Below are 26,556 nucleotides of genomic sequence, written 5' to 3'. Positions count from 1 at the left end.
ACTCTCAAGAGCAGCAGCACATAAAATTATGCCATGGTCCTTTGAAGAGGTTCAAATAATCCTTGGAGTAGTGGCCAACAAAAGAAACAGGCTAGAGGAGAACGGTGCTATTGATCCCTCTGGACTGGGGCACAGAGCTATGTTCAGTCCCAAAAAACAACAAATACAAGATGTGTAAACAACATTTACTGTTGTTGTGGTTTCCAAGCCCCATTCCTATTAGAGATAGTGTTTTCTGACATCACTGGGTACATTTCAAGCAGAGGCACTTTATAGTGGAGAACCAACCAGGGAGTAAGCAAGTAGAGCTGAGTAGAGGCAGGTAACATAATGGAAAAGTTGACATAAGTTTGTTGACATGTCTCTTTCTGACATTTTTCATTGAGTAACGAGAGGGAAACAAGGTCTCATATTGATGGTAAAACAAATATAAACCGTGCATTCTCTGCATGCAAATATCTGAGCTGCTTCTTTTGATTGTATAAACATTTATACTTTGAGAGAACTTGTAAATTTTATAAAATAAAGGTACAAGAAATATTATTAAAAGTAGTCTAGGAGTATCCTCCTGCATTTAATAGCACTGTATCACAAATATTCAAAATGAGCCATGCAACTCTTCAGTTGACTGAGGTACAGCCAGTGTATATTTATTAAAGTGAAGAATATATATATATATGACGTATATGAGATATGTTTCCAAATAAATACAGTCTACTGAACAATAACACTGAGCTTCTCAACACCAACTGTAAACATCTTCTATGTAATATCCTCCAAGAAATGAAATGTCTGCACATGTCCAAGTGTCCTCCAAGCCTAGAGAGTCGTATTCCTGAAGCAGTTTCTATGTTCAGTGCGTGTAGTCTGAAAATAGATAGATATCCATTTGGGATCATTGAGGGTTGGAGTTCATACCACAGTTTCCCGAGTGGGATTAGAACACTGCTTCTGAGATAGTTTACTGTCTGGTTCTGTGGAGCCAAGTGAAGACATGGGGGAATCTGTGGAGACTCCTTCTAGTGAAAGCATGCTGGAGTCATCCAGTGAATTCATCTGGCCTTCCTCCTGTTCATCATCTTCCTCGTTCTCTTCCAGGGGGAGTTGAAGAAACTGAGGCAGCATCAGGTGCTCTTTACTCAGGAGACCTCGCTGGTCATCAGCACTGCAGCACTGAGCTCGATTCAGCAGCTCCACCAGACCTGTACAAATTTTAGCAATTAAAACCTTGCTGTGTGTAGTACGGAAGTAGTTACTACTACAGCTAGGACTAGTAGTAGTTCTAGTAACAACATTATATTTCAATAGTTGTAGTCAATTACATCTTTTTTTCTCAGTATACCATAGTGGCTTTTTTCTTCCTTTTTTATTTATTTACTTTGGCTTTTGTTCTTTCATGACTAATAGTGGTGAATGTAGGGATCTTCTCTGCGCAGACAGACACACTAGACTACACTACATAAACACAGATCAGTTTTAGCACTTAAATTCAATATCAAAAGACTATCAGTCAGTTTTAACATTCTTATTTGATTCAATTAATTTGCCAACCATTAGACTTCAGTTCCTTCTCTTAGCATCTCATTTGATTTTAAATTAACATTAATTTCTCTTATGACAATTTTAAATAACTGATGTTACCTATGTGTATATTTGCAGCTGGCTGGCAAAAGACTTAATGCTTTCAAGCCATAAAATAAAAAACAGAACCATCTACTTAATTTATATACATTGAATTTTTAGGTGAGAAGAAATCTAGAAAATGTCATTTCTACCTTCCATGTCATATGTTCTTCTCACAAGAGGGTTCTTCTGTCTGGGATTTGATCTGTATGAACTCGTGGAGCTGTTGATGTCTATAGCACCTCTGCGTGCCTTGAGACAAAACAAAGAGAAATGTTACCTGTTGTATCCATTACCTACATATGCTACAATAACCCCCCCCCCCCACACACACACACACACACACACACTAATACACTACCACCACATCAGTGTCAATGCAGCGCTGAGAATGATCCACCACCCAAAAAAATGTCTGCTTTGTGGTGGTCATATGGGGGACCTGACCACATGTGTAAAATGGAGCAAACAAAGTATGCAGAGTAACGTGTGTGCTACAGTCTGTAATTGTAGAACTGCAAAGTGCACCTGTATGGCAAGTAAAGCTGACAGAATAGACAGTGAATGTAGAAACAAGGAGGTGGCCATAATTATACGTATATAAATTACATATGTAATTTATTATTTTTTAATCACTACAAAACTACTATATAATTATATAGTTATACATTTCCATTTCATAACATAAGAATTGGCATATTTATAACTAAAAAGACTACTTTCAAATTCACCTGAAGAACAGGAGCTGGACTTGCTTTGGAGATGGGACCCTGGTCAAGATCTGAGAAAAAGAAAAATTAGAATACAGATTGCAATGGCAGCTCTTCTACATATGGACTGCATTCAACCAAATACACAGGAATTTATGAGAGGGAATGGGTAAAATCATAGTGCTGTAGTTTACTAATATTAGATGCCGTGTGAAGGATTGGGCCCTGCTCAAAGAAAGAGTGGAGGGGCTTCAAACTACACAGATTCATGATGACATGTACGCCACAGAGGCAGTGGCTCCTAACTCTCTTGCACAGTGGGGAAATCTACTTGACTCATCACAGTCTTGCTCAACAAAAAGGTAAACAATGAAATGCCAATAGACAATGCACTCTGTTTGCAAGTGCGTTTACTTACAAAAGCAAATTTGTCAAAGGACAACTCAGTAGCTCAAGGCTATGTGCTAAGAATAGTGATCGAATCTACGTTAAGCAAACCAAGGTTTCTAATGGATTTCAAACCACAATACTTAGGAACACTGGACATTTTGACACAAATACCTTTTACTTTGTCCAAGGTTAGTGTTGTATTTGCCAGGTTGGTGACGATTGTGTTCATGTTCAGTGGCTCTCTGCTTCCTTTCTGAAAGAGTGAAGGAAAATACATGATGTGAAGCATGATACATGAGAGAATTATTTCCACAAAACATCACATATTTCAACATTTTTTCCTTGCATACCGTTCACATTCAGGGGGGAAACTCACTGCCCCAAACAGATGTTTTACTAAAATCCCAAATCCGTTCTATTGGAAAATACATGAACATGAAAACCCAATCTCTCTGTATGAAGGCTTTGTTGTGTGAAGGAAAGGTCAAACTGCTTTCTTCGAACAAAGGGCAGAACAAAATGGTCCACTCCAATCATTCGCGGGACTTGCTCACCATGGTGACGATGGTGTCCTGTGGGCGGAGGCGGTACTTTTGGAGCACTGAGGCCAGCGCCTCCTGAAGGGTCTTACTGGATTTCACCATGATAGCTATCTGTTTGCCGGTGAACACCACCTCCACACTGTGGAACACACACACAGTGTGGAACATTAATACCTCAACAAAACAGAACAAGTAGATTCATTTAAGAAGAGCATTTTGCAGTATGTTTGACACAGATGGTGATCCTTTTCCTTATTAAATACATAATCGTGTATCCTGCTGTTTCTCAGGTTTTGGACTATAACTGAATAAGATAAAATAACTCTTCATTGTTTGAAACTGAAGTGGAAACTGAAGTGTTATAATGAATATGAACTCCATACTTTAGTCAGAAAAGAAGGGTGGAGATATGTACACAGAGGCACTTACAGTTATAAATGTAAAATCTATTTGTTCTATACAACACAAAGGAGTTCTATCTCCTATTTATATGTGCTCAGCTATGTCAATGTTTGACATATGTTAAAGTAATTTGAAAAGTTATCTGTTGTAAGTTATCTGGATAAATGCAGCCCATTTTCATAGTGACCATATAATTACATGTTGTAAAAGGACGTATTTCTGCTAATTTTTCATTTTAAACCATTGAGGGAATATATGTGTGATTGAATTATACCAATCAGCTACTCCCTTTTTTTCCATTTCCCATTTTAGCAGTTCAGTTTACTGTTAGCCAAATATTCAGTTCACTGTTAGCCACCTTTCACTTTGTTCTTCAATTATTAAGTTATGTCAATTACACTGACATGGTTGTGGTGTGTTAGTGTGTTGTGCTAGTATAAGTGGATCAACAGTACTGCTAAACTGAAACTCCTTAGTGTCACTGCTGGGCTGAAAATAGTCCATCAACCAAAATTATCCTGTCAACAGTGTCCTATATTTTTGGGCTGAAAATGTTATTGTGTCTTATGCAGTTGGCAATGAGTGGGCACTGTTTTAAAAACTCCAGCAGCATTAGTGTGCCTGATCCACTCATACCTGCCCAACACACACCACAACTAACCACTACCTCATCAGAGTTACTGCAGAGCTGAGAATGGTCCACCACCCAAATACTTGCCCTGTGATTATATTAAGTGATTATAAGGTAACACTACAGTAAGTATGTTATAAAATAATCCACTACCATAAAAGTATATCCCATATACCAATATATTCATGACCTTTTTTTAATTTAATCACACTCGGTGAGGAGGTTTTTTTTATAGGTGTGAAAATCTTCAGATATCTAGTTCTTATCACCGCTAACTATCATCACAGGTCTAACTTGGTAAGTCTAAGACGGCCCACTCTAAATGAATGTGTTTACATTTATTTTTGACTCATCAGTGTTTTCCTTCAATAGAGTTGTGGACAAGACCAAGATGTTATAAAGGAGGAGATTTCTCATTAGTTGAAATATGAGTGGGAAAGCCTTTTGGTGCTAAACATGGGGTCTGTTTAAGGAGAAGTCTTTTATAATTCCAGTTCTTGATTCACAGTCCACTGCTGAAGGTCTCTTTTATAACTTAACAAAGCTATTCTGCCTACTCAGTAAAGACTGACTTCTAGCTTTTGAGTATATTACTGACGTGATCTTTCATTATGTTGTGCCTAATCTCTTCTGTGACAAATATAATCTAATCACCAGAACTTCAAGAGTAACACAGTCCTTTGTAACAACGCCGTCTGCTGCAGGCTGTTTAGTCTGTGGAGACCCAGAACTGAAAGCACTCACGTTCCATTAAATTCTCTCTGCCAATAGTGGCAGATCAAACTGTGCTCAGCGGAAGTAAGTTGCTGTCTCAGCTTGCAGAGCTACTTCTTAGCTCCATTAGCTGAAAGAGTTAATGAGTAACTGGAAGTTGAGGTAGGAAATATACACTTACGCAAAAGTCACCCGGAGCTCCAGATACACTTGCTGGTCCTGCAGCACAGAGCTATCCTGGTCCAGAGAAAGGGGTTGCTGTGGTATACAAGATTATATGAAAAATACAGTTATTATCAAAACTAATGTATTTATACCATACTGTGCAAATGTCTCTGACACCCTTTAATTAAAGTATCCAGTCAAAACAGGGCAATCATTTCTCAGCATCAGGAAAAGCATAATTAAAAATAAATTTACAACGCATATCTTTTAAAATGTTGCATCTCATTCTTTTTGAAGGACTTGATTTCTGTCCTCTAAATAAATCTGTAGGGACATTTTACCATGCTTCACACACTCACACCTATGGACACATTTTTTGAGTAGCCAATCCACCTACAAACCTGTGTTTTTGGAGAATGGGAGAAAACCGGAGCACCCAGAGGAAATACACATGGACACTGGGAGAACACACCAAACTCATAAGAGACAGTCACCCAGAGCAGGGCTTGAACCCACAACTGCTGATTATTAAATTGCTTAAAGGCAGCTTTGACCGGAACTTAAATGAATAAAGAGTGATCTCTCTCTGACTTGTGCACAGCACTAAATATGTCAGCTTAAATGTTTCTTCCATTTACTGTTCAGTATTCTTGAATGTTAAGCTGAGGTCTGTGATGGACTCACCTTGTCTTTGCCCTGCAGGTAAATAATGATATTAGAAAGTGGAAGTCTTCTTTTTTCACACAGGCCGGTCAGCATGCCACGAATGGTGAGTCCAGGCCGGGCAGGGTTCAGCGAGGCCGTGCCATCAGGTAGAAACACACAGCAATACTTATCAGCCCGAGTCTTTACTAAACTGCCAGGGTCAGTGGAGCGAGCCACTAACTGCACCAACATGCATACATAAAGACAAACACACAAACACACACGCAAATAACTGTTAGACACATTCAGCCTGGAATATACCTTCAAACCGCCAAATGTCTGATAATATTCTGGAGGGCAAAGTTTGAGTCAGGTCACCTCTGCACTTTGAGAAGGTCCGGGCTTCACATTTATCTGCGACTCTGTAAGAAGATAAAGATCAGCAGATGGGGGATGTTTTGTGGTAGAACATGCCATTTAATCTTCTCTTGACATTAAAAGCTTGAGATCAACTGGATAAACGCAGCCCCTTTTCACAGTTACCATATAATTATATGGATTTTTAAATCCACAGTTTTTCTGCTCATTTTTCCCTTTAAAACCCTTGAGGGAATAAATGTGTGATTAAATTATGCAAATCAACCACAACATTAAAGCTACCCTTTGTGTCAACGCTCATTTTAGCAGCTTACCCTATAGTGAAAATTATGCACTTTACTGTACTCCATCTGTTAGCCACCTTTCACACTGATTTTCAATTATCAGGACCACCACAACATTTTGGTAGTGGATCATCCTGGATGGTGGTCCTGTGAGGGTCCTGACCATTGAAGAACAGGGTGAAAAGGGGCTAACAATGTATGAAGAGCAACAAAATGTCTCACAACTGAACTTATTACATCAGATTGCATTGAAGTTAAGAAGGTTTTGCTTCTCCTGTAAACCTATCATTATAGATATGTGAGGGCTTGCTCTGACAGTAACAGACCTAAACCATCTAAGAGACCACTGCTTTGAAACTGTACTCACCACCCCAAGATCCCCTCTTCTCTTTGCGCTTCTCCCAGCTCAGCTTTCCCTGCAGAGCACTTTTCCTCTTTTCTAGATCTTCAGGCTCTGCTGGTGTCGTTTTACCCAGCTTAAGCTTTGGCATCTGTAAAAACAGCTGTTTTAACAAAAAAATTGTTACAGAAAGTCAAGAAAGACTCCTGAAGCTTTGTTTAACTCATATATATCAAACATTAAAGTGCACGGTAACACTTTAAATTACAGCCCACTAATTACTGGGTAAGTGCAGAGTATGTACCTGTTAACTGAGCCGTAAGATAAAATAAGTACCGAGTAAGTAAGGGATGTGGTATGATACTAGAAATATGTGGTTATTACTGGGTATCTAACAAACACTTTACAAGTAAGTCACGCAACTAAGTTCTGAATACATTGCACTTCTCAGTATAATTATATATTATAAAACTGAATTTAAAGTGTGATAGTTTATGCAAGTGACTATTACTGCCGTTTTTCAATAAATAAGGAAAGCAGCTACCATTTTGAATTCACTGTATTTCTGAATGTAATTATGGATCCTTTAAGTTATTTACAGTGCACCTACAGAGAAGAACATGGTCAGCTACATTCATTACAGGCACTAGCAGAGTTTTATGGTGCTTTGTATTCATTAGGTTCAGGAAGGACATGTGATTTACCAAAATAATCATCATCACATACTTAGGAGATATTTTACACTGCTTTGTCTACATGTATTGGGACAATATATGAACATAGTTAACTAATGATGAAATGGGTGTTTCTCTTCTGCTCTTCTTCCTTATTTGTAAAGTGTTTGTAAGATACCCAATAATAACCACATATTTCTAGATTCATACCCTTTACTTACTAAGTACTTATTTAATTTTACAACTTACTTAACAGGTACATACTCTGTACTTACCCAGTAATTAGGGGGCTGTAATATAAAGTGTTACCAAGTCCACTATTAAAAGGCTCTCCTTGTGTCTAAACATTGGCCGTATGATCAGCTCCAATATAGGCATACTTTGCAGTTCTGCAATTACAGACAACTGTTGCTCTGAATACTTAGTCATCTTTCACCCTGTTCCTCAGTGGTCAGAACCTCCACAAACCACCACAGGCAGTTTATGCTCCGTATATTAGTGACACTGAAAACATGGTGGCGTGTTAGTGTGTGTTGTACTATTATGAGTGGATCAAACATAGCAGTGCTGCTGGAGCTGCATCTGCAAGATGCCTAATGCAGTGGCCAGTGAGTGGGCATAATGTTTCGTGTTTCAAAACTCCATTAACTCTGCTCTCTCTGATACACTTATGCAAGCACAACACATACCCATCAATGCAGCACTGAGAATGGTCCATAACTGCTCTATGGAGGTCTTGTAAGTGTCCTGGTCATTGCAGAACAGAGTAAACGAGGACTAACAAGTATGCAAATCTAGAGATGGACCACAGTCTGTAGTTGTAGAAGTGGGGCTGATCAAATGGACAATGCGTGCAGAGACAAGAAGGTAATGTTTATGTTATGGGTGACATGTGTTTCATATTCAGTGTAAATTGTCATTATGTATAAACAATTCACATTTTTTGACATTTAAAAGAAAACATACAGAAGCATCGACCACAGAAGCCTGTACAATGTATTCTGCCTCTGCCTCACATCACTATTCAGATCTGTGTGTGTACACACACACTCACACACACACACACTGACTCATCAACACCTACCTTGTATCTTAATTCACTGTCCATTTTATCAGCTCCATTAACAGGAGCGATTTGTCATTCTACAACTACATACTGTAGTCCACCTGTTCCCTGACTTACATTCTTATCCTCATTTCACCCAGCTCTTCAATGGTCAGGACCCCCAGAGTACAGGTATGAGCTAGAGATTTTAATGCCCTGAGCTCAGTGTCACTATTGGAGACGGAGTATAGTTCACCAACCAATCAACAGTGTCCTGTGGGTGGCGTCCTGTGTTCACTGATGAAGGACTAACTACAGCAACAGATGAGCTAATGTTTCTGATTTTACATCTAAAATGTGTACAAACGAGGCAGGTGTGACTAACACAGTGGACAGTGAATGGACACAGTGTTTAAAAACTTGAGCACTACTACTGTGTCTGATCCACTTGTACCAGCGCAACACACATTAACACACCACCAATGTGTCAGTGTCACTGCAGCATTGAGAATCCAACAACCAAGTCATAACTGCTCTGTTGTAGTCTAGCGAGGATCCTGCCCCTTAAACAGCAGTGTGAAATGGGAATAAGAAAGTAAGCAGGGAAACATGTGAACTACAGTCTTTAATTGTAGAACTACAAAGCTTTCTCAGTGGAGCAGGTAAAATGGACAGTGAGTGTAGATTTGAGGTAGATGTATATATTGCTTGAAATTATTTTTCTCCATACCTCTTTAGATTTCTGCTCAGGTTTGGGCTGTTCTCTGGCTAAAGGGCTGCTTTGTTTTGTGGCGACAGGAAGTTTGGTGCGCTGACCAGGTTCAGGCAGAGGCCTGCCCTCTACATTAGCCAGCATGCAATCCTGATAGAGCTGTGAGCGCACAAAGCGAGTGTAACTGTCAAACTTCATCAGCTTGAAGATCTAGAGAGAGAGAAAGAGCGAGTGAGTGTGAGAGAGAGAGAGGAGAGAAAGAGAGAGAGAGAGAGAGAGAGAGAGAGAGAGAGAGAGAGAGAGAGAGAGAGAGAGAGAATGAAATTGTTAGGCAAGAATACCTCAGATTATATGGGTCATGACATGGTTTTATTTTGATTATGTTACAGCTTTGGGGGACTGAATTATGAGAGTCTGTGCCGACGTGATTTCTTCATTGTGTAAAGGAACACTGGGATTTAGAAAGTTAATTGAAGTCATTAACACATAAGCACTGCTTGGCAGCTTATTATCATTCACATCAACAGAACGGCTTTATTAAATTTCATAAGCCAACTCCTTTCCAATGACATAACCGTATTTCATTAAGTAACACAAGGGAGGGTGCTTCGTAGGACAGTGCTACTTAGTACCCATTTGTTTGCTAGGCAGCTGCCTTGTTTATGGACTGCAGCTGGAAACTGCTATGCACAGTTAGCAACATCACTGATTCCTTACCAATATCAAGCCTTTAATCAGTTGCACATTTTATAGCAATCAGAATATAAAATACAACACAAAACTATGTAGTGCAGAAAGAGCAAGGATAACTACTGCATTATGAGAAAATAGTGATTAAATGGCCATATATTTAGAGTGTAATAACCACAAAACATGGCTGTGATTATGTGTTATCTGCAATAGTGCAACTTGGAAAATCATGATTTTAGAAAACACAGCTTACAGTGCTGGAGTGCACTGCTTACTAGAAGAATATATTTAGACACATACAGCAACCAATGCTGAGTAATACCAAGGCTGAGCTATCAGTGTCCACCCATGTGCTTAACCTATATCAATTATATTTTTATCACAGTTTTGACATCTGTATTAAGCTTTGATTTTAGATCTGTGAGACAAAGCATTGTGTGTATGCTGCTAAGGGTTTGGATTTTATTGAGCCTGCTGTGTTCTCAGTAATAGTTAGTTTCCTTTCTGGAAATGCTATTTTAATGTAGATTTTGGTTTTTGAGAGATTTTGAGTACTGGGGAAGTTGATACTTGATATGCACAGAAAACAATGATGCAGAATTTGATAAGTGGCCCTATGTTCTAGCTGTAAGTTACTAAACGCCAATGCTGTTTCACTATGAACACAACAATCACACAGACTACAAGACTTAGCAAGAAGTTTGGAAACAGTTATCAGCCTGAATTACAGAAAGTGTAGACTGTGCGGAACAGACACGCACAAACATTTCCCTGAAATCCCATAGCACTGTGACCAAAACACACATACAGACACACACACACACACACACACATGTACCCTTTTGATATTTTCAAACAGGAAATGAGACAAAAACCTCTAGCAGTTTTTCATTCCTTAAAAAAGAAACAACACAATTTCTACATGGCTCCCAGTCCTGCCACTGCTTCTCTCTGTGTGCTGCTGAAAGCCTCGCTCCAGTTACATAAACACATTTCTTCCTTCAAAGACTAGCCTTTCTGTCAGTATCAAGGTGAAAAATCATGTCACCAGTTCTGAAAAGATTCAAGCATGAAGCAAAACACTTGAACCTCTCTGTGCTTTTATGAGTCAATGCAGACTGTGTAAACGCTGCCATGTCTTTGTGTTTGAAATAAGTTCAGTGTATGTGCACAGTGTATGGTTCAGTTATAATGTTTTGCTTATTTTCCATGCAAATGTAAGAACACAGACAACAGAATTCTACACACTTTAATGTACCATTTCTGTATATTTCCTAAATTAAAAACATTGGAAGAAATATAACATAAGTGTCAACAGATACAGCACACATTATATCTCATGTGATTTATTTCCCCAGGACGTTAAACATGTTAAAATCTGTTAAGTAATTTTAGCAGGAAAAAAGAAAATATGTCAAATTTCTGTTTGTTTCCCTGAAATATTTAAAGTGATTGGGACAGGGTGCCACATGGGTACTACTGATATATATATATATATATATATATATATATATATATATATATATATATATATATATACGTGTGTGTGTGTGTGTGTGTGTGTGTGTGCGTGTCTGTATTAATGCAAAATGTTTAGATTAAAATACTTTTGAATTAATTCAAGAATTTATTACTTCAAACTTTATTACACTGTAGCTATAGCTCCACCCACAACACCAACTTACTACTTCATTGTCTCCACCTTTGACATAAACACAATCAGAGACAAGACATCTACACAGTAAATTCACCAGTGTTAAATCAACATTATTAGTGTTAACACTGAGAGTGTTAAATTATTATATTAACAGTGTTAATTTAACACTAATAGTGTTGATTTAACACTAGTGAATTTACTGTGTACTTCACTCTATGGTTACTGTATGGATACCGAACTCCACCCAACTAATCAACAACCTAATTGATTTACTGGCTCCTCCTCATATAAACAACAACACCCCCATCTACTTTACTCTATAGCTGCTGCAGCTCTAGCTTCACCCTAAACAACAAACTACTGGTTCATTGACTCCACCTCTTATGTAAACATCAGAAACCATTCTCTATTGTAGCTACAACCATTTTTACTGTCTCATTATTATATCTTCTTATAATAGATGATATTTTGGTAAAATATAATTTGTTGTGTGTTAATGTTGTTCAGTTTGAAACAATGCTCATAATTTTGTCTCATTTAAATTTGTAGAGATTGCAGGGAATCCTGTATATTTACATTTTACAGGAAATCTAAATATTAAGAATCTAGGTTCTGTAGAGTTATCGGAATTCAGATATATAAAGTAACATCATAATTTAAGAATGTGTTACTGTAAAATAAACATATATTATATTATAGAAAGTAGAGTGTACCTGTTGTTGAGCCTTCTGAAATATATCAGGGTTTGGATTTCGGATCTCCTTCTCTTCCACCCGAACTTTATCATCTATATTTATGGGAGTGGTAGCACTGTCAGACAGGTAACTGTTGTAGATTGAGAGAGCTTCCCTGTTCAGCTATAAGGCCAAATATAGAACTGAAATTAGACAATGCAATCCAGATATGAGCAAGTATTTAAAAAATTGATGAGCCAAGGTAATAATTTACCTAGATATATGCTGAATTACAGTACAGTGCAGTTTTAACTCATTTAACAAAAAAAACAAAAAAAACTAAATCTAAAAACCAATATTTGTGCTTTTGAATCACTGGTGCTGTACCTGTTCTGGGTTAGACGGAGGAATTTTGCGGAAATTCTCACATGCAAGCCAGAATAAGATGTTCTCCACACTGACCTCTGATTTCAGAAATGCCTGGGAGATTATAAACCACATTCAGGTTAGATATTCACCATATACACCACATCACAGGCCAGCCATCCCATCCAGCATACCTTTGAGGAAGCCAAGTGGCCTGGCTATATCGGATAAATGAGGTTGCTCAGTGAACTGTCTATATATGGCGGCCAAATGAGGCCACAGTGGGTGTTTTCAGGTGGGCTGCCCATTTTGGCTGCATGGTTAACCCATCCTTTTCACTTCACTGACACTTGAGGGCATCCACATGCGGGGGCCAATATTTAACCCTTGGGCAGAAACTTGCTAGAAGCTAGTTGGGCTGCCAAAATGGGCACCACATGCATATCTTGGCAGGAATACTACTTCGCAGTTTATTTAATGGGACATAAAGGAAGAGTCAGCCAAGGCACGTGTCCAAACTAACACACAATGCAGCAGCACATCGTTTTGCAAGCCTAATTTAGTACATAATTGTCTATAACTTTATTACATAGATAGGCAGGCAGGCAGGCAGGCAGACAGACAGGCAGACAGACAGACAGATATGCTTCTGTATAACCCACTAATATCTATAACAACTGACAAATACATTTCTCCAAATTTGTTAACATTACATTTATCAAATTCATTAGCATTCCTGCAGTTAATTAGTTAGCTAACACATAATGCAATGCAGACATGAAATATATGGTCATTTTAGCATTCACACTGATGTGCTGATATCAGATAAACAAAGTCTGTCTCATATTGACAGATGATAATCTGCAAAACCATAAACACGTATATAGATTTTTACATTTTAGCATATGTAGAATTTGTAGCATTGCTACATTAGCCTCATAGCTCCAGTACCACACTACAGAATTAAGCTTCATGCTCTCACCCAAGTTTGCTGACTGATTACATTTGAGGTAAGGGGAGAGATTGTGTGCAAATGCAAATGTTTTCAGTTCCAGTTCCTTTAACAAAATGCAGCATATAATCATATTCACCAGCAAATATTAGTAATGTTCCAGATCATGCTGTGCTTCTACTGGCTACAGAATGCAGTCCCAAGTTACCTAATCACAAAATAAATATATGAAAATGTGCATTTTGCCTTTTTAATGTCCCACAGCAACAGGTGTCCCAGCCCCCATCAGCAACCTGCACACCTCCGCTCTCCAGCACAATTAGCATGACTCATTACGTGGGTTCTCTCTCACACACTCACACACTCACACTAACACACACACACACATTTCCCAGTCTGTCCTGATGGCTAAACATGTGTTGTAAGGCCGGTGTTAATATGGGAGCTGAAGATTTCTGAAGGAGTTGATGGGCTCAGCAGGGAAACCACAGCCACTCTTAAAATCAGTGGAACACAGGTCATATTAATTCACAATCAACCAGAGGAGCAGTCCACTTTGCGTCATTCAGAAACACTGTGTCGACTCACATAGAAAACAGGAAGCTTTCTTTCCGAGTACTCTGTAAACTGTTCACTTAGAAATGAATTAATGTGATTGATCTTTACTCCCCCCCAGTAAGCATCCTCATACAGTCATAAAACCACTCCAGATTAATGTACTATATTTCAGATCCATTTCCCACTCGTCATAGAGCCATTAATGAACTAAACCCACTGCTGAGCTGAACCTTAATGTCCATTCTGTTTCTCATGATTCATCTTCTAATACACTCATCCTCAGTGTTCTCACATTGACTCATAAACTGTGGGTTCATTAGGGCTCTTGAGAGGGCTTCAGGAGCCTAAAAGTCAATGATACAGACATAAACAGAAATGATTACTGAAGGAGTGAGTATGAGAGTGATTCTGAATCTTCAGTAAGATTGTATCTTTTCATAGTCACACATCAACATATGGATTCAATTCAAATTTTCGCTTTAAAGCAATGTTTAGTAACACCTTGGCTGACTTCACTTTGTCTGGAGCAAAGAAAGTAATAGATTGCTGTATATTAATCATAGTCTGTGTAATATTCAAATTAAGATTATGTAAATTAAATAATTATTCTAAATGTCTTACTGGGCAAGTTTTATGCACCTACTATTGTGAGGGTTCCTGGCATAATATTCCCTGACATTTCAGAACCTATACTGAGCCTACCTGGGGTTTTATATATTTCAAATTTCATGTGTTGTGGTATTCCAAAGCAGTAATCAATTCCAGTTTTATTGATCATTGTGACAAACAGAGGAAAATCAGTGTGACGCACAACCACAAGTGACTTGCTTCTTTTGTGATGCAGCAAAACATGATTTAACCATTGGTTTTTATAATAATTTTCTTTTGTTATTATTAAAAATCACAGTGGGTCAATGAGGAGTGCTGCAGTTAGTTTTGGAATACCCACTGACCTATCAGAGTGACGTTAGACAGCGTAAGAATAACACTAACTGATGTAACAGAAATTGCAATCAGTGTTTTCCTGCTATCCAAAAATGGTGTGTTGCATTTGAAGTGGCTGATTATGCCCTGCTAGCCCTCACTCTCCCAGCTTGCTAAGATTTTGTGATGTGGGAAGGCCCAGTGGGCAGATTTGACAAACACTGAAACGAAAATGAAAACAACCTGCTTTACCATTAATGATTCAGAGATCATGAAGAGATGATAAAATCAAACAAAATGTCAACACAGCATCAGAAACAAGTCTGTTTTTAAAATGTCATTGTGTTTGATGTGCAGTAGGGTTTGAATGGCAAAATACTCATAATGAATCAAACCAAAACAAAGGCAAACAGTGTCAGATTTAATTAAACCAACAATGTCTTGATCCCCAAACTGCCTGAGTTTCACTGCTATTTAAAAATTCCTCCAATATACACTATATACCAGTCAGGCTTAACATCCTTGTTGTGGTGGACCATTCCCTGTGCAGTAGTGATACCCTGGTGTTTAAAAACTCCAGTAGCACTGCTGTGTGTGATCCACTCAAACCAGCATAACATATATGTGCAATAACATACCACCACCACATCAGTACCACTGCAGCATCGGAAATGAACCACAACCAAAATCATACCTAGTGTTCTGACCATATATAAGCATTCCAGAAGTGAAGAGGCTAAGACAAATTCCCTATTAAAACCATTCACTCCAGAAAAAACACAGACTAGTAGGTGCATATGCACTTTTATGTACAAATGACTGTACGTCTAGGGTTGCACTGTGAGAACTGTGAGATAAGAAACTTCACATTTGTAACTTCGGTTAAAATCAAGATTGAAGATACTGTTTATGATATACCAAAGAACTCAATTTAAAAATGCCCTCCAGCTCCTCTGTCATAAAACTGTGATGTAGAGATGATGTGACAGGGCCTGTTTTAGATTATGAAGTATAAAATCCTTCTATTTATTACTGCTGTCAGCACAACTAAAACATCCACCCAAAAGTTTCACCCCCAAGAATAAGTCACTCTCAAAATAACTGAATACATTCTACAGCCAAAAGCAAGAGTTTGCATTTCCCAGTCACATTATCTTAGATTTACTTGTATTTATTTATTTTTTATTTAATAGATGTATCTTAGTTTATATTTAGCTAATTTACATACAGTTCACCCTTTGTGGATGTACAAATCAATTTGAGATTCATACCTGGCATGGAAATTTTGCCTGAATGTACAGCACTGTTTCTGTGATTATGACAGATCATTTGAATAAATGTAGTTATACAGGGCCACCAGTGGACAGTACTTACTTTGTAAAATCCGGTTAGCACCAAATAGTCAAGAATTCAGCTTTACGTCTCATTCAAAGTACAATGCCGTATATTCAGTAGTGTCCCCATCACTAAACTCAGGCTTTGGGAGACACCGCGCCCCCTGTTGACCCCACCTAAGATCTCTAACCATCCAAGTACTGGCCAAGCCCAAACCTGTTTAGTGTCAGTGGATTTGCATGTTCTTGTATTCAGGTTCTTTTTATCCAAGGGCACAGTATGAGTTCTACATTGATGTCCCCCAATTATAGTAAATCTGGTTAAAGATCTTATACTCACAGTGAAGTAGCGCACTCCCAGCGGGTCCTCTAACAGCCTCTCGAAGCTGACAGCCCAGCTAGCCACCTGACCCACCCCACTGACACCTCCACTGGGCACACTGGGCAGGCTTGAGTTACTGTTGGAGCACGGTGTGCCTGCACGCTTCTCTGGCTCCAGCACATTCAGCTCTGGTAGCATTAGAGAGACAGAGGATTGTTAACAGTGAGATCAGCCTTTGTTTGTTCAGATGAAATTTCACCTCCTAAAACTAGAAGAACCAACAGAACCAAAGAACCCATATTTCAATTCCCAACTCCTCAAACTACACAGTATACACATCAGCTTCATGGGCAGTATTGTGTAAATCATCAAAGTTACAGCCTATTCACTTTTGCAGTAACTGAAGCTTGTCTGTGGGGTTAAGCTCTTTAACTGATGGTAAATAAAGCTGAATTCTGCAATTTATGCAGATTCTATATATAAACAGGTATTTTCAAATACTAATATGTAATAGTTAATTATTTAAAATGACAATTTCTGAAAACTGTTTAACACTTTATTAGGAATTTATATTATGTCTAAAAGTTGTAACGGAGTTAGTCCTCCCTAGACTAACAGAATTAAGCTTATAAATAAAGGCAAGTTTAAAGGGTTAAAGCAGCAGGTAGTGTTGCTTTCAGACAGCTCCAGGATCCTCAGGTCATGGGTTTGAGCCCCGCTAGTGTGTTCTCCGTTTGTTCAGGTGGGTTTCCTCCGGGTGCGCCGGTTTACTCCCTCAATCCACAAACAAACGTGGGTAGGTGGATTGGCAACTCAAAAGTGTTCAAAGGTGTGAGTGAATGGCATCCTGTTATGAACTGGCACCCTCTCCAGTGTGTGTTCTGGCCTTGCACTGAGAGATTCCTGGCAGGCTCTGGACTCAACGCACCCCTGAACTGGATAAGCAGTTTCACACAATGAATTTTATAAAACTGTGCATTGGTCAGGAAGCTGATTGTAGTATCATATATTTTTGCCAGTTTAAAATGACAAAACGAGTTTGTCATCTCAGAATATTGACAGACACTGGCAGTGTTACTCAGCCGCTCTGATATTTTTTTTTCAGCACCATGAAAGCCGGCTCCCCTGCTGAAATGTGTTCCCGGAAATGACTATGAGTTTGTGATCTGACTATATTGATTAAGGTGTATTATGGTTTTGTTGAGGGGAAACTCGTCAGCATTTACAGAAGAACTAAACTGGTTATTTGTGTTATGCTCTGAAGCAGAATGACTTCAGAGTTGATTAGATCAAGAGCAGTAATGACAATGCTGTGATATGTTCGTCGTGCATGACAATTCATGTTATGAATCCAGTTCTGGATAGTCACATGGTTTCCCCTTGCTGGGTTGGCCTGCCGGCCTGTCTGCCTGTCTGACATTCTCTCCCCCACATTGAGAATGAACTGAAGAGAGGAAGTGATTGTGGTAACACTTGCACCCCAAACAGGATGTAAACAGGTCAGTGGCAAAGTGAAAGACTCAAAGTGTGACTTCCACAGCCACAAATGAAATGTGAAACAGTGTCTACAGCAATATATACTTAAAACCTGTTCATTCATAATCTCACTCACAACTAGCCCATGCACTCAGCCAAGGGGGTGTTTGGTGTACAAACTGAAAATAGGTCACCATTAATGTTTTATATGCCCTGGGCCCGCTAAATGATCAACATTGTTATTACATATTTCGATAAATGAACAATGACTTTGACTGCAATGTATTGTAATGTTTAGAAAATGACTGAATAATGCATTAGAATGTCTGTATGTCATTGATATTGTGACAAAACCTCGTAAATGCTGTGTATATAACCTTGAAATGTGATGGAATTAAATGGAGCTGAATTTTGATATAATTATAGTACTCCACTCATCATAGCGTTTGAATTCTGTAAAAAGTTTAGAAGTTTATTGTGAAAACATCATATGAACCTGTTACAAGGCTGTGTTCCGACAGCAATATTATGAAACATAAATTCATTATGAAAAATTCATGTTGCAATATATTTTAACCCCAATTCTCTAAATAATGTCCTGTTCAAATGAATAAGAGAAAATAAAGCTCCCATATGTTTAAAAAAAACTAATATTTCATGAGTTGTTTTGAAATTGAAAGCATGAAATATAGGTTGTACATTGTTTATGCTTCAAAATAGACCATTTGTTAATAAATTCATACACAAATAAGACATTATTTGGCCTTGTTTGTACACTCGTCATCCATGTAACCAGCTGTACTTCCCATAATTGTGCAGTTTGTAGTTCTATCATAAATGCTGCAGTGACTCTGATGTTGTGATGAACTCTTAAGGTTTTGCGTTGGTACAAATGGATCAGACAAATGGATAAGCCAGTTGTATCAACACAACACACAGTAACACACAACTGAAATGTCAGTGTCATTGCTGTGTCCAGGATAATCCAACACATAAATCACGCCTGCTATATTGGTCTTGTAGAAAGTCCTTGCCATTAAAGAACAGAATAAAACCAGGCAGAGCACACACAGTCTGTAATTGTAGAACTACACAGTGCACATACTGTATATAGTAAAGGATAAGAAAATATCAAGGACAGATTTTGGAACATTAAGCTGTATCAATTTTGGAATATTTGAGAAAAGGATAAATAAAATACTAGAAATGTCAGTATGTAGGACACTGGCCCTTTAAATCATGAGATATTGTATCTCAGTCAAAGTGAATTCAATTCATTTCAGTCATAGTTGTTGAATTGTGTGAGAGGTAAAAGCAGCACTATGAATGTTTCAGTACAGTGTATACAGTCAATAAATTGTGGATATACAGTGTATCATATTGCATGTTCTCTCTGCCAAAGACATTATTAATTCATAACTCACCTCCATCTGAAACAGCCAGTGTCTGTAGGTGGGGGAAAAAATGAGACGGGATGAGACGGAATGACTCATTGCTGTATGTCAATGCATTAAGAATAGTCATTAATCATGCTCCAGCACTGCATTGTACTCTCTTTCACTGAGAGCTGCCCTGTTTAAGTAAATGCACCCTTTTACACAAACAAAGCACATTTATCATCTTAATATAGCATATGGATATGAGAGAGGAGGGGCAAGAGACAGAGACACTGAAACAGAGAGAGGATGTATATCATGCTGTATACGTAGTTTCTAATCCTGTAAAACAAAATTAATAAGTTCCCTATACACACATTTTCATATCCCACAAACACATATACATTATGTTCAAAAGTTTATAAATACCTTTTAATCTCCATATATAAGAACACGCAATGGGACACTCAACACATGATCATAGGTTTTAACTTCACTATGCTCAAGACCAAGCATTGGCTTGAGGGCTATCAGGCCCCACAAAAATATGAAGGCTGAGAAGTAATGGAACTGCATACTTTGGGTGATGAGTTGGAGTTGTGTCTAACAATCCATAACAATCCAGACCTCACCTCAGTAATATTCTCCACGTGGAATGTCATCAAATCCTCACAAACCTGCTCCAATATCTAGTGAAAGGTCTCCTCTAGTCTTGTGAGGACTGTATGACATGCTTTTAGAGCACCGAGGAAGCATGACTACATTACTTTTAATGCATGACTAAACATCACCTGATTCTCTGACTGGGAAGTATTACCATGTTTGAATTTTACTGAAGTCTATCAATATCATGCAGCAGTAAACAACCACATAACACAATAATCTGAACTTGGAATATAATAAAGTTAATACAGTGCTTGCACAGAAAGTCCTGCTTTTCGTACAGTTGTATAATATGGAAATATGGAAATTAGTGATGATGTGTCACAGAAACATAAGATCCACCTCATCATTGTTAGTTTTCAGGGTTTAATTACAATATTATATTATAATGTTATTTCAACTAATCATTCTTTGGAAAGACACACTAAAATGATCATGAACCATTATGTGCACACACCCACATACACACCCACCCACCCACCCACCCACACACACACACACACACACACACACACACCCCGTGGGGTTTCTAAATATATTTCCATAATTTTTGTGGACGCTAACATAACCCTAACACATATCTTACCATAATCCCTAAGACAAGATGTATCTTTACAATATCATGATTTACTAGCTGATGACCCTCTCAAGGAAGAGAATTCCAACACAGGTTATACACACACAAACACACACACACACACACACACACACAAATAAAGAAAGCCTTTCTATTCCTACCTTAAGCTCATTGGTTATGACAACGTTATTGAATTTCAGAGACATAGCCTTGGCGCCAGAGGTTCTTCAGGTCCTTCACAAGAGCCTGAGATCTAAAGAAAGCCGCCTCTAATATACGACTGAGCCCTGTCCTCTGTGATCAAAATGTAACTTCCTGCTACACCAGGAAGTCTTACCATAGCAACTTGCCGCAAGAGGAAGTGCGGGCATGCATCACAGAAGAAAAAAACTGCTGAGAAACCGGCGTACAGAACCCTGACACTGTTAGATAATCATCCAACCCAAATATAGACCACAAGGTTCCAATGACCAAAAACTTGGAATTAAAGTTAAGAGACATGTTGGAAGAGAAGTTGGAAACCTCTGATCAGTGAATTAAATTGCCTTAAATTGAATGTTTGGTTGACGCAGATGTCTAAATATGCACCGCTTGTATATTCTCCATAGGACAGCATGACATAAAATGCACAAAAATGTGTGGTCAGTATGCTAAATGCCAGTTGTTGACTACAGAGATATTAATGCCCCCAATATTGGTCTATGTAGCAGTGTATCTATATGCTCTAAAGTGATAATCCCATCCAATACCTTTGTGATGAGAGGAAGTGATATTTGTAATCCAATATTCTCAGGGCAGAATGCCATTCATTCTTCACAGAAATGCTCCATGTCTGAAGCCTTTTCAGAAAAGCAGAAACTGTTAGAGCAGCAAAAGCTGAACAAATTCCCCATTAATTTCCTTCATGTTAGAAGAAATGGAGGGTCAATAGACACAAGCTTGTGGCCATAGAGTGTAGCTACAAACACTCTTATAAATAGTTGTTCAGACAGCTTTAGGAAACTTCTTCATTTACATGGAAACTTCACATTATGCGGAAGTTCTATTAAAGGCGAATAAAGTTTGCACACTCATGTCTTATATTCAATAAGGTTTTTTTAAGTACCAATGAAAGGTTCTTTAGTGTATCAACAGCGGTTCTTCTGTGACAATGTGGCAATGTGACAATCGATAACAGTCATTTTAAGAGTGTAGGCCAATGCTGGAAATAACAAAAAAAAAAAAAAAAAAAAAAAAAAAAGAAAAAAAAGAACTAATGACTGCCTCATACTGCAATTACAGAAAAAGCAGAAGCTTTAGCTTCAACATCACTTTTTTGTTTACTGAAAGATTGCAAGCCAAGAGTAATACCACAGGCTTATCTGATGAATAATAATGCTGAATGTTTATCTGACATATAGAAAACTGTAGACTAAACCTCTTGAACTGCAAGAACTTTTATGTGAGTCAAATCTTCATTAACTGAATAATGTTCATATTAATATATTATCAGATATAATATAAGGCGGCTCCTGAATGGCTCAGTGATCTAAGCCATGGTGATGCCTTCCGTTAACCCCAGCCATCAGAGGCAGAAGGCTTACAGACTAGGCACAGTCCATACAGTGCCTGAGGCCAGTCCACAGCTTGTCCCGTCTGGACTGCGTATTAAGCTTCGTACCCTCACCTAAGGGCAAGGCCATCCCATTCCTTCAGTTTGGTTTCCCCGGATCTGTTGTTCCCACCTTTCGAGTTCCTCTGAGTACCAGGGACTGGGGCTGTGCCTCAATTAATAATTTATTAAACACTACTTTCTCATGTATTAACCCAGCTTTGTTGGAATAGGGTTGTGTAATATGTATTAAAACAGGTAGATAAAATTGTCATTTAAGGGGTTACATGAAGTGAGTTTAACCTTGGTGAGTGTGAGTGGTCTGCTGTCTGTGAAGGTGTTATGTCTGCCCAGTCGTCTGCGCAGGGAAGCACGCAGGCCAAATTGAGAAAAGCCTCTTGTGATTTCTTGGAAGCGCATGGCTTTCTGTAAAAGAAACACAACAATGAGAACACAATAGTTAAACAAATTACACTCTTTCACCATTGGCACTGTACATTACTGTACATAAATCAAACACAAAAATTAACTGTTTATTTTCAATCCATTAAGATGGCAATTTAGTTACACGTTTTAACTGGAAAAAAGGTAAATGTATATTAACAGAACATTACACAAATGTATTAAAAACTAAATATCATTAAATATCAATAGCATGAGTTTTGGGGAGATTTACTTATAATTTTTCAAATCAGTCGGTTTGACATGGCTCAGAAGATTTTGCATTCTCACAGTCCAGTCAATCCCGAACACAGTGATGCTACATTTTAGTCAACTGAACTCAGTATTTGCAAACTGATTTGAATAGGTTTCGCTTATTTCACTACCAGCTCCACGTTCTTTCAGACCCCATAACTTTCAGTTGTCTTCTCACAATGTAACAAAGGGCAGACGACTTATCAGTGGATTTTTGGGGGGTACGGCAAGAGTGTAGCTTGAGTTTCTCTTAATTTCACTTGTCTGTTTATATGATGGTGATATTTTCAGGGGTACTCCAGTTTTGGACATGTCGCTATATTTCACATATTTTCACATATATCTCTTGTATGTAAAGGGATTCTCCTTAGAAAAATATCTCCTGATTTTAAAAACTTTTATGCAATGGCCTTTTTAACAGAATATTATCTAAACTGTGGTTGCTAACTTTTGCTGAAAAGCAAATAATTAGTTTAATAATAAAGAGGTTCAGCTGATGCTATTTATCCATTACCTGGTCCAGTTTACTGGACCCAGTTTGCACTTGTTATCAAGGTGTTTGACAGTAATGGTCTTCACCTGTGTTTTGACTCCATTGCTTTTGACTATGCTGTTGTTGCAAACAGAAAACAGCCTCCATAATGCACCTAATGAACTAAGGTTAATTAGTGAATGAGTTTAATCAGTATCATTTTTTAATTTGTTTTGACACTAAACTAATTCCTCCATAGTCTCAAATACAGATGCTGATGTGAAGGAAAGCATACAAAAATATGGAGACTCCTGGTAACATTGCTAGTGAAATAAGTCAATGTAACTTCTATAGTGACCATATTGTTGTTCATGCCCTAATATATTGAATGTAGCACAGAGGGTGTTCAGTTGGACCCAGACCTTTGCTTCTTGTTCAGTAATGTAAGAAAAGAAAATGACCTACCTTTTCCCTGGAAGGGAGAGTACAGTGTTGTTGGTGGTGGACAGAAACTGAAGTCTCCATTGTGGTGTTGTAAGGTTAGTAGAGTGTTGGAGAGCAGGAGAGCTGGGCTAGGTTCCTCAGCTCACATGAACAGCCTATCACTGTGTAAACACCATCTCCGTCATAAAGCACAGCTCTGCTAGGAATAAAAGTCACTCAGTGGGAAAACATACTGATCATGCAACTGGTGACCTGAGAAACCTTCAGGCAACTTACAGCTAGCTACCTGTGAATGGGTTAAAGTTGGTTAAAAAGACACTAACTAATGCAGATTTAGATAACTGTATATATATATTAGATCTTGGTTGTGTTTGTATAAACTATAAGTAAATTGCACAATATGGCTTATATGGGAAATATATATCGCCACTGTCCAAATAAAAACATGTATTTCAATTTTTGTCGATTTTTTATTTACTACATTTTTTACCACAGCAGCTCTCCTTCACATCGTGTGAAATTACGTTATGAATAAACCAATTGAAATGCTCCAAATATTTTTACATTCACTTCACAGATAAGAAGGTTTTTCTTTCTCATGTAAAGTTACTGTTTTGTGAAATATATTTTTTAATTGGACAGCGATGATATTAGGTATTTTGTGCAAAGTACGGAACATAAATTTATTAATTAATGTTGTTACATTGTATTTTAGTTTTTTCTCCAAAACTAATCATACATCTAATTATATTACACTATACAATAATAGTTTTATCTATATTTTTCGCAATAAAAAAATATCGGCAGAAAAAAAATGCGAAGTGAGTCTTGTTTGCATCCATTGCACTTGAATAAGCTTCAGGTGACGTAGGCCCCTGTGATCAGGGATGGCATCGAAACCAGGAAGATGCAGATCTGAGTGGGCGTTTATATCAAAAAGCTTTATTAAATAGGCTTAATTTGTTGGGGCATCTGTGTCGTTTCTGTAATATAGAGTTGGTTCTTAACTTTCTGAGAGGAATGTAAAATACTGTGTGGTCTCTGACTTTTGCGCAGTGATATACATACAATGCATACAATGTAAACATGTATGTATTCCAAAAATGCACTAAAATAAGTAGCTCAGGTTGTAGTGTGAAAACTGATTGGTAAAGTGCAGAGAGGCAAGAGCAGGAAGGAGAGTCGGGGGAGTTCATTAAAAGCCTGTGGTGGCGGGATCAATGTGGGACTCCGGCGCGCGCTGTGCCGCATGCGCAGTATATATGAACCAGCTGAAACGTCATCGTTTGTTAGAAAACCCATTTACATCGCTTTTTTTGCGCGTTTGCGCTTTAGCGATATTTTAACTTTTACACCTCGTGTTTTTTTAATCCCGTTTTTATGCGTATTTTTCATAATTCACAAGTAATGCAGCTAGTATCAGATATTTTTTACAGTGTGATTAAAGCCAATATCAAATCAGACAGATCAAATGTGCTGGGCCAATATGTAAGGACTTTATAACAGCTGAACATATTTGTCTTGGCCTCCTATGGAGCTAAACCAGCCTCCACAGGCCAAGACCAGTCAGACAACCAGAGACAGCAGGATTCTCCTTGCCTTCTGAAACTGCTCCCCTGTGATTGTAAATGCAGTGATCCATGTGCGGCCATAATCCAGCTCACCCTGCTATTCTCTGTTATAGTTAGAGTAGCAGATGGCAACACAAGCATTTGCTATACAGCGCATTTGGGAAGAGCAAATAAGGTTTAATCAGTGATGCTGACACCATCACTGGGGCTGGTAGAAAAAAAGGGAAGCTCTGAGAGTGCACACATCTTTCCAGATACTCCACAAGTTCTCATAAATCTCACAGCAACTGCCAGTGGACAGTTACACTGAAAATATGTGTCCACTAGTACCAGGATGTCTTCATGTGGAATGAAAGCCATTAAAAAGCTAAATTATTTGTCTCTAGTCATCAGCGATATTTGATAAACCACTTTTTACTCCTGTTTACAGTTAGCTAGGACTCCACCATGCCACCAACCTGGGAGCATGAAGATAGGCACGTTTCCTCCATTACATGTGAAGCTAACTACAGTTCAATTCATACTGATGCCACCACAGTGTCACTAGGGAGCACAGCACGCTTGGAGGAGAATGCTATCTGGATCTATTTTGCCAGCTAGACTTAAACAGGTTGTTTTAGATACTGTAGCCTGTACTTTATTTGGATTGGCTTCCTAGTACTTTTGCTCATTAAAAATTCTGAAAAGCATTTTATAATTTCAGTGGAAACAATGGATATAAACTGCTTTATTTTGTTCTGAAAACTAACCATGTATCATTTGCAACTGACTATAAACCACTGTTTTGGCTGTAACTGATAGAAATATATCAAATGGCAGTTGCTATAGGACAGAAATAGCTAACAATGAGGCCAGCAGTCAATCCGGAAGCCACGTATTAGAAAAAACAGGTCTATAGTGGGGCTGGGTGTTTGACTGTCCAGGAATGAAGACGCCCCCCTATTGTCACTTATTAACT

General features: G+C 38.2%; 1 protein-coding gene across 3 annotated transcripts; it reads right to left on the bottom strand.

The window, feature by feature from the left end:
• Positions 1-644: 644 nt before the first annotated feature.
• Positions 645-24,230, bottom strand: rgs14b (regulator of G protein signaling 14b). Of its 3 annotated transcripts, none has more exons than XM_066646213.1 (16): positions 24,049-24,230; positions 22,719-22,841; positions 19,633-19,654; positions 16,751-16,920; positions 12,664-12,756; positions 12,316-12,459; positions 9,274-9,465; positions 6,852-6,975; positions 6,201-6,244; positions 5,862-6,062; positions 5,194-5,270; positions 3,278-3,404; positions 2,895-2,976; positions 2,355-2,404; positions 1,776-1,875; positions 645-1,202 (listed from the first exon to the last, which is right to left on the bottom strand). In XM_066646213.1, exons 1-16 carry the CDS (start codon positions 24,106-24,108, stop codon positions 913-915), a joined length of 1,899 nt encoding a protein of 632 aa, XP_066502310.1. In that variant the 5' UTR covers positions 24,109-24,230; the 3' UTR covers positions 645-912. The 3 variants fall into 3 exon arrangements, with proteins under 3 accessions (XP_066502310.1, XP_066502308.1, XP_066502311.1); XM_066646211.1 differs by having other exon boundaries at positions 6,852-6,987; positions 24,049-24,229; XM_066646214.1 differs by lacking the exons at positions 22,719-22,841; positions 24,049-24,230 and adding an exon at positions 20,986-21,116 and having other exon boundaries at positions 6,852-6,987.
• Positions 24,231-26,556: the final 2,326 nt, after the last annotated feature.

This window comes from Hoplias malabaricus, chromosome 15 (genome assembly GCF_029633855.1).
Source record: "Hoplias malabaricus isolate fHopMal1 chromosome 15, fHopMal1.hap1, whole genome shotgun sequence".
In the NCBI taxonomy this organism is placed as follows: domain Eukaryota; kingdom Metazoa; phylum Chordata; class Actinopteri; order Characiformes; family Erythrinidae; genus Hoplias; species Hoplias malabaricus.
This window is presented reverse-complemented; position numbering and strand designations above follow the sequence as displayed.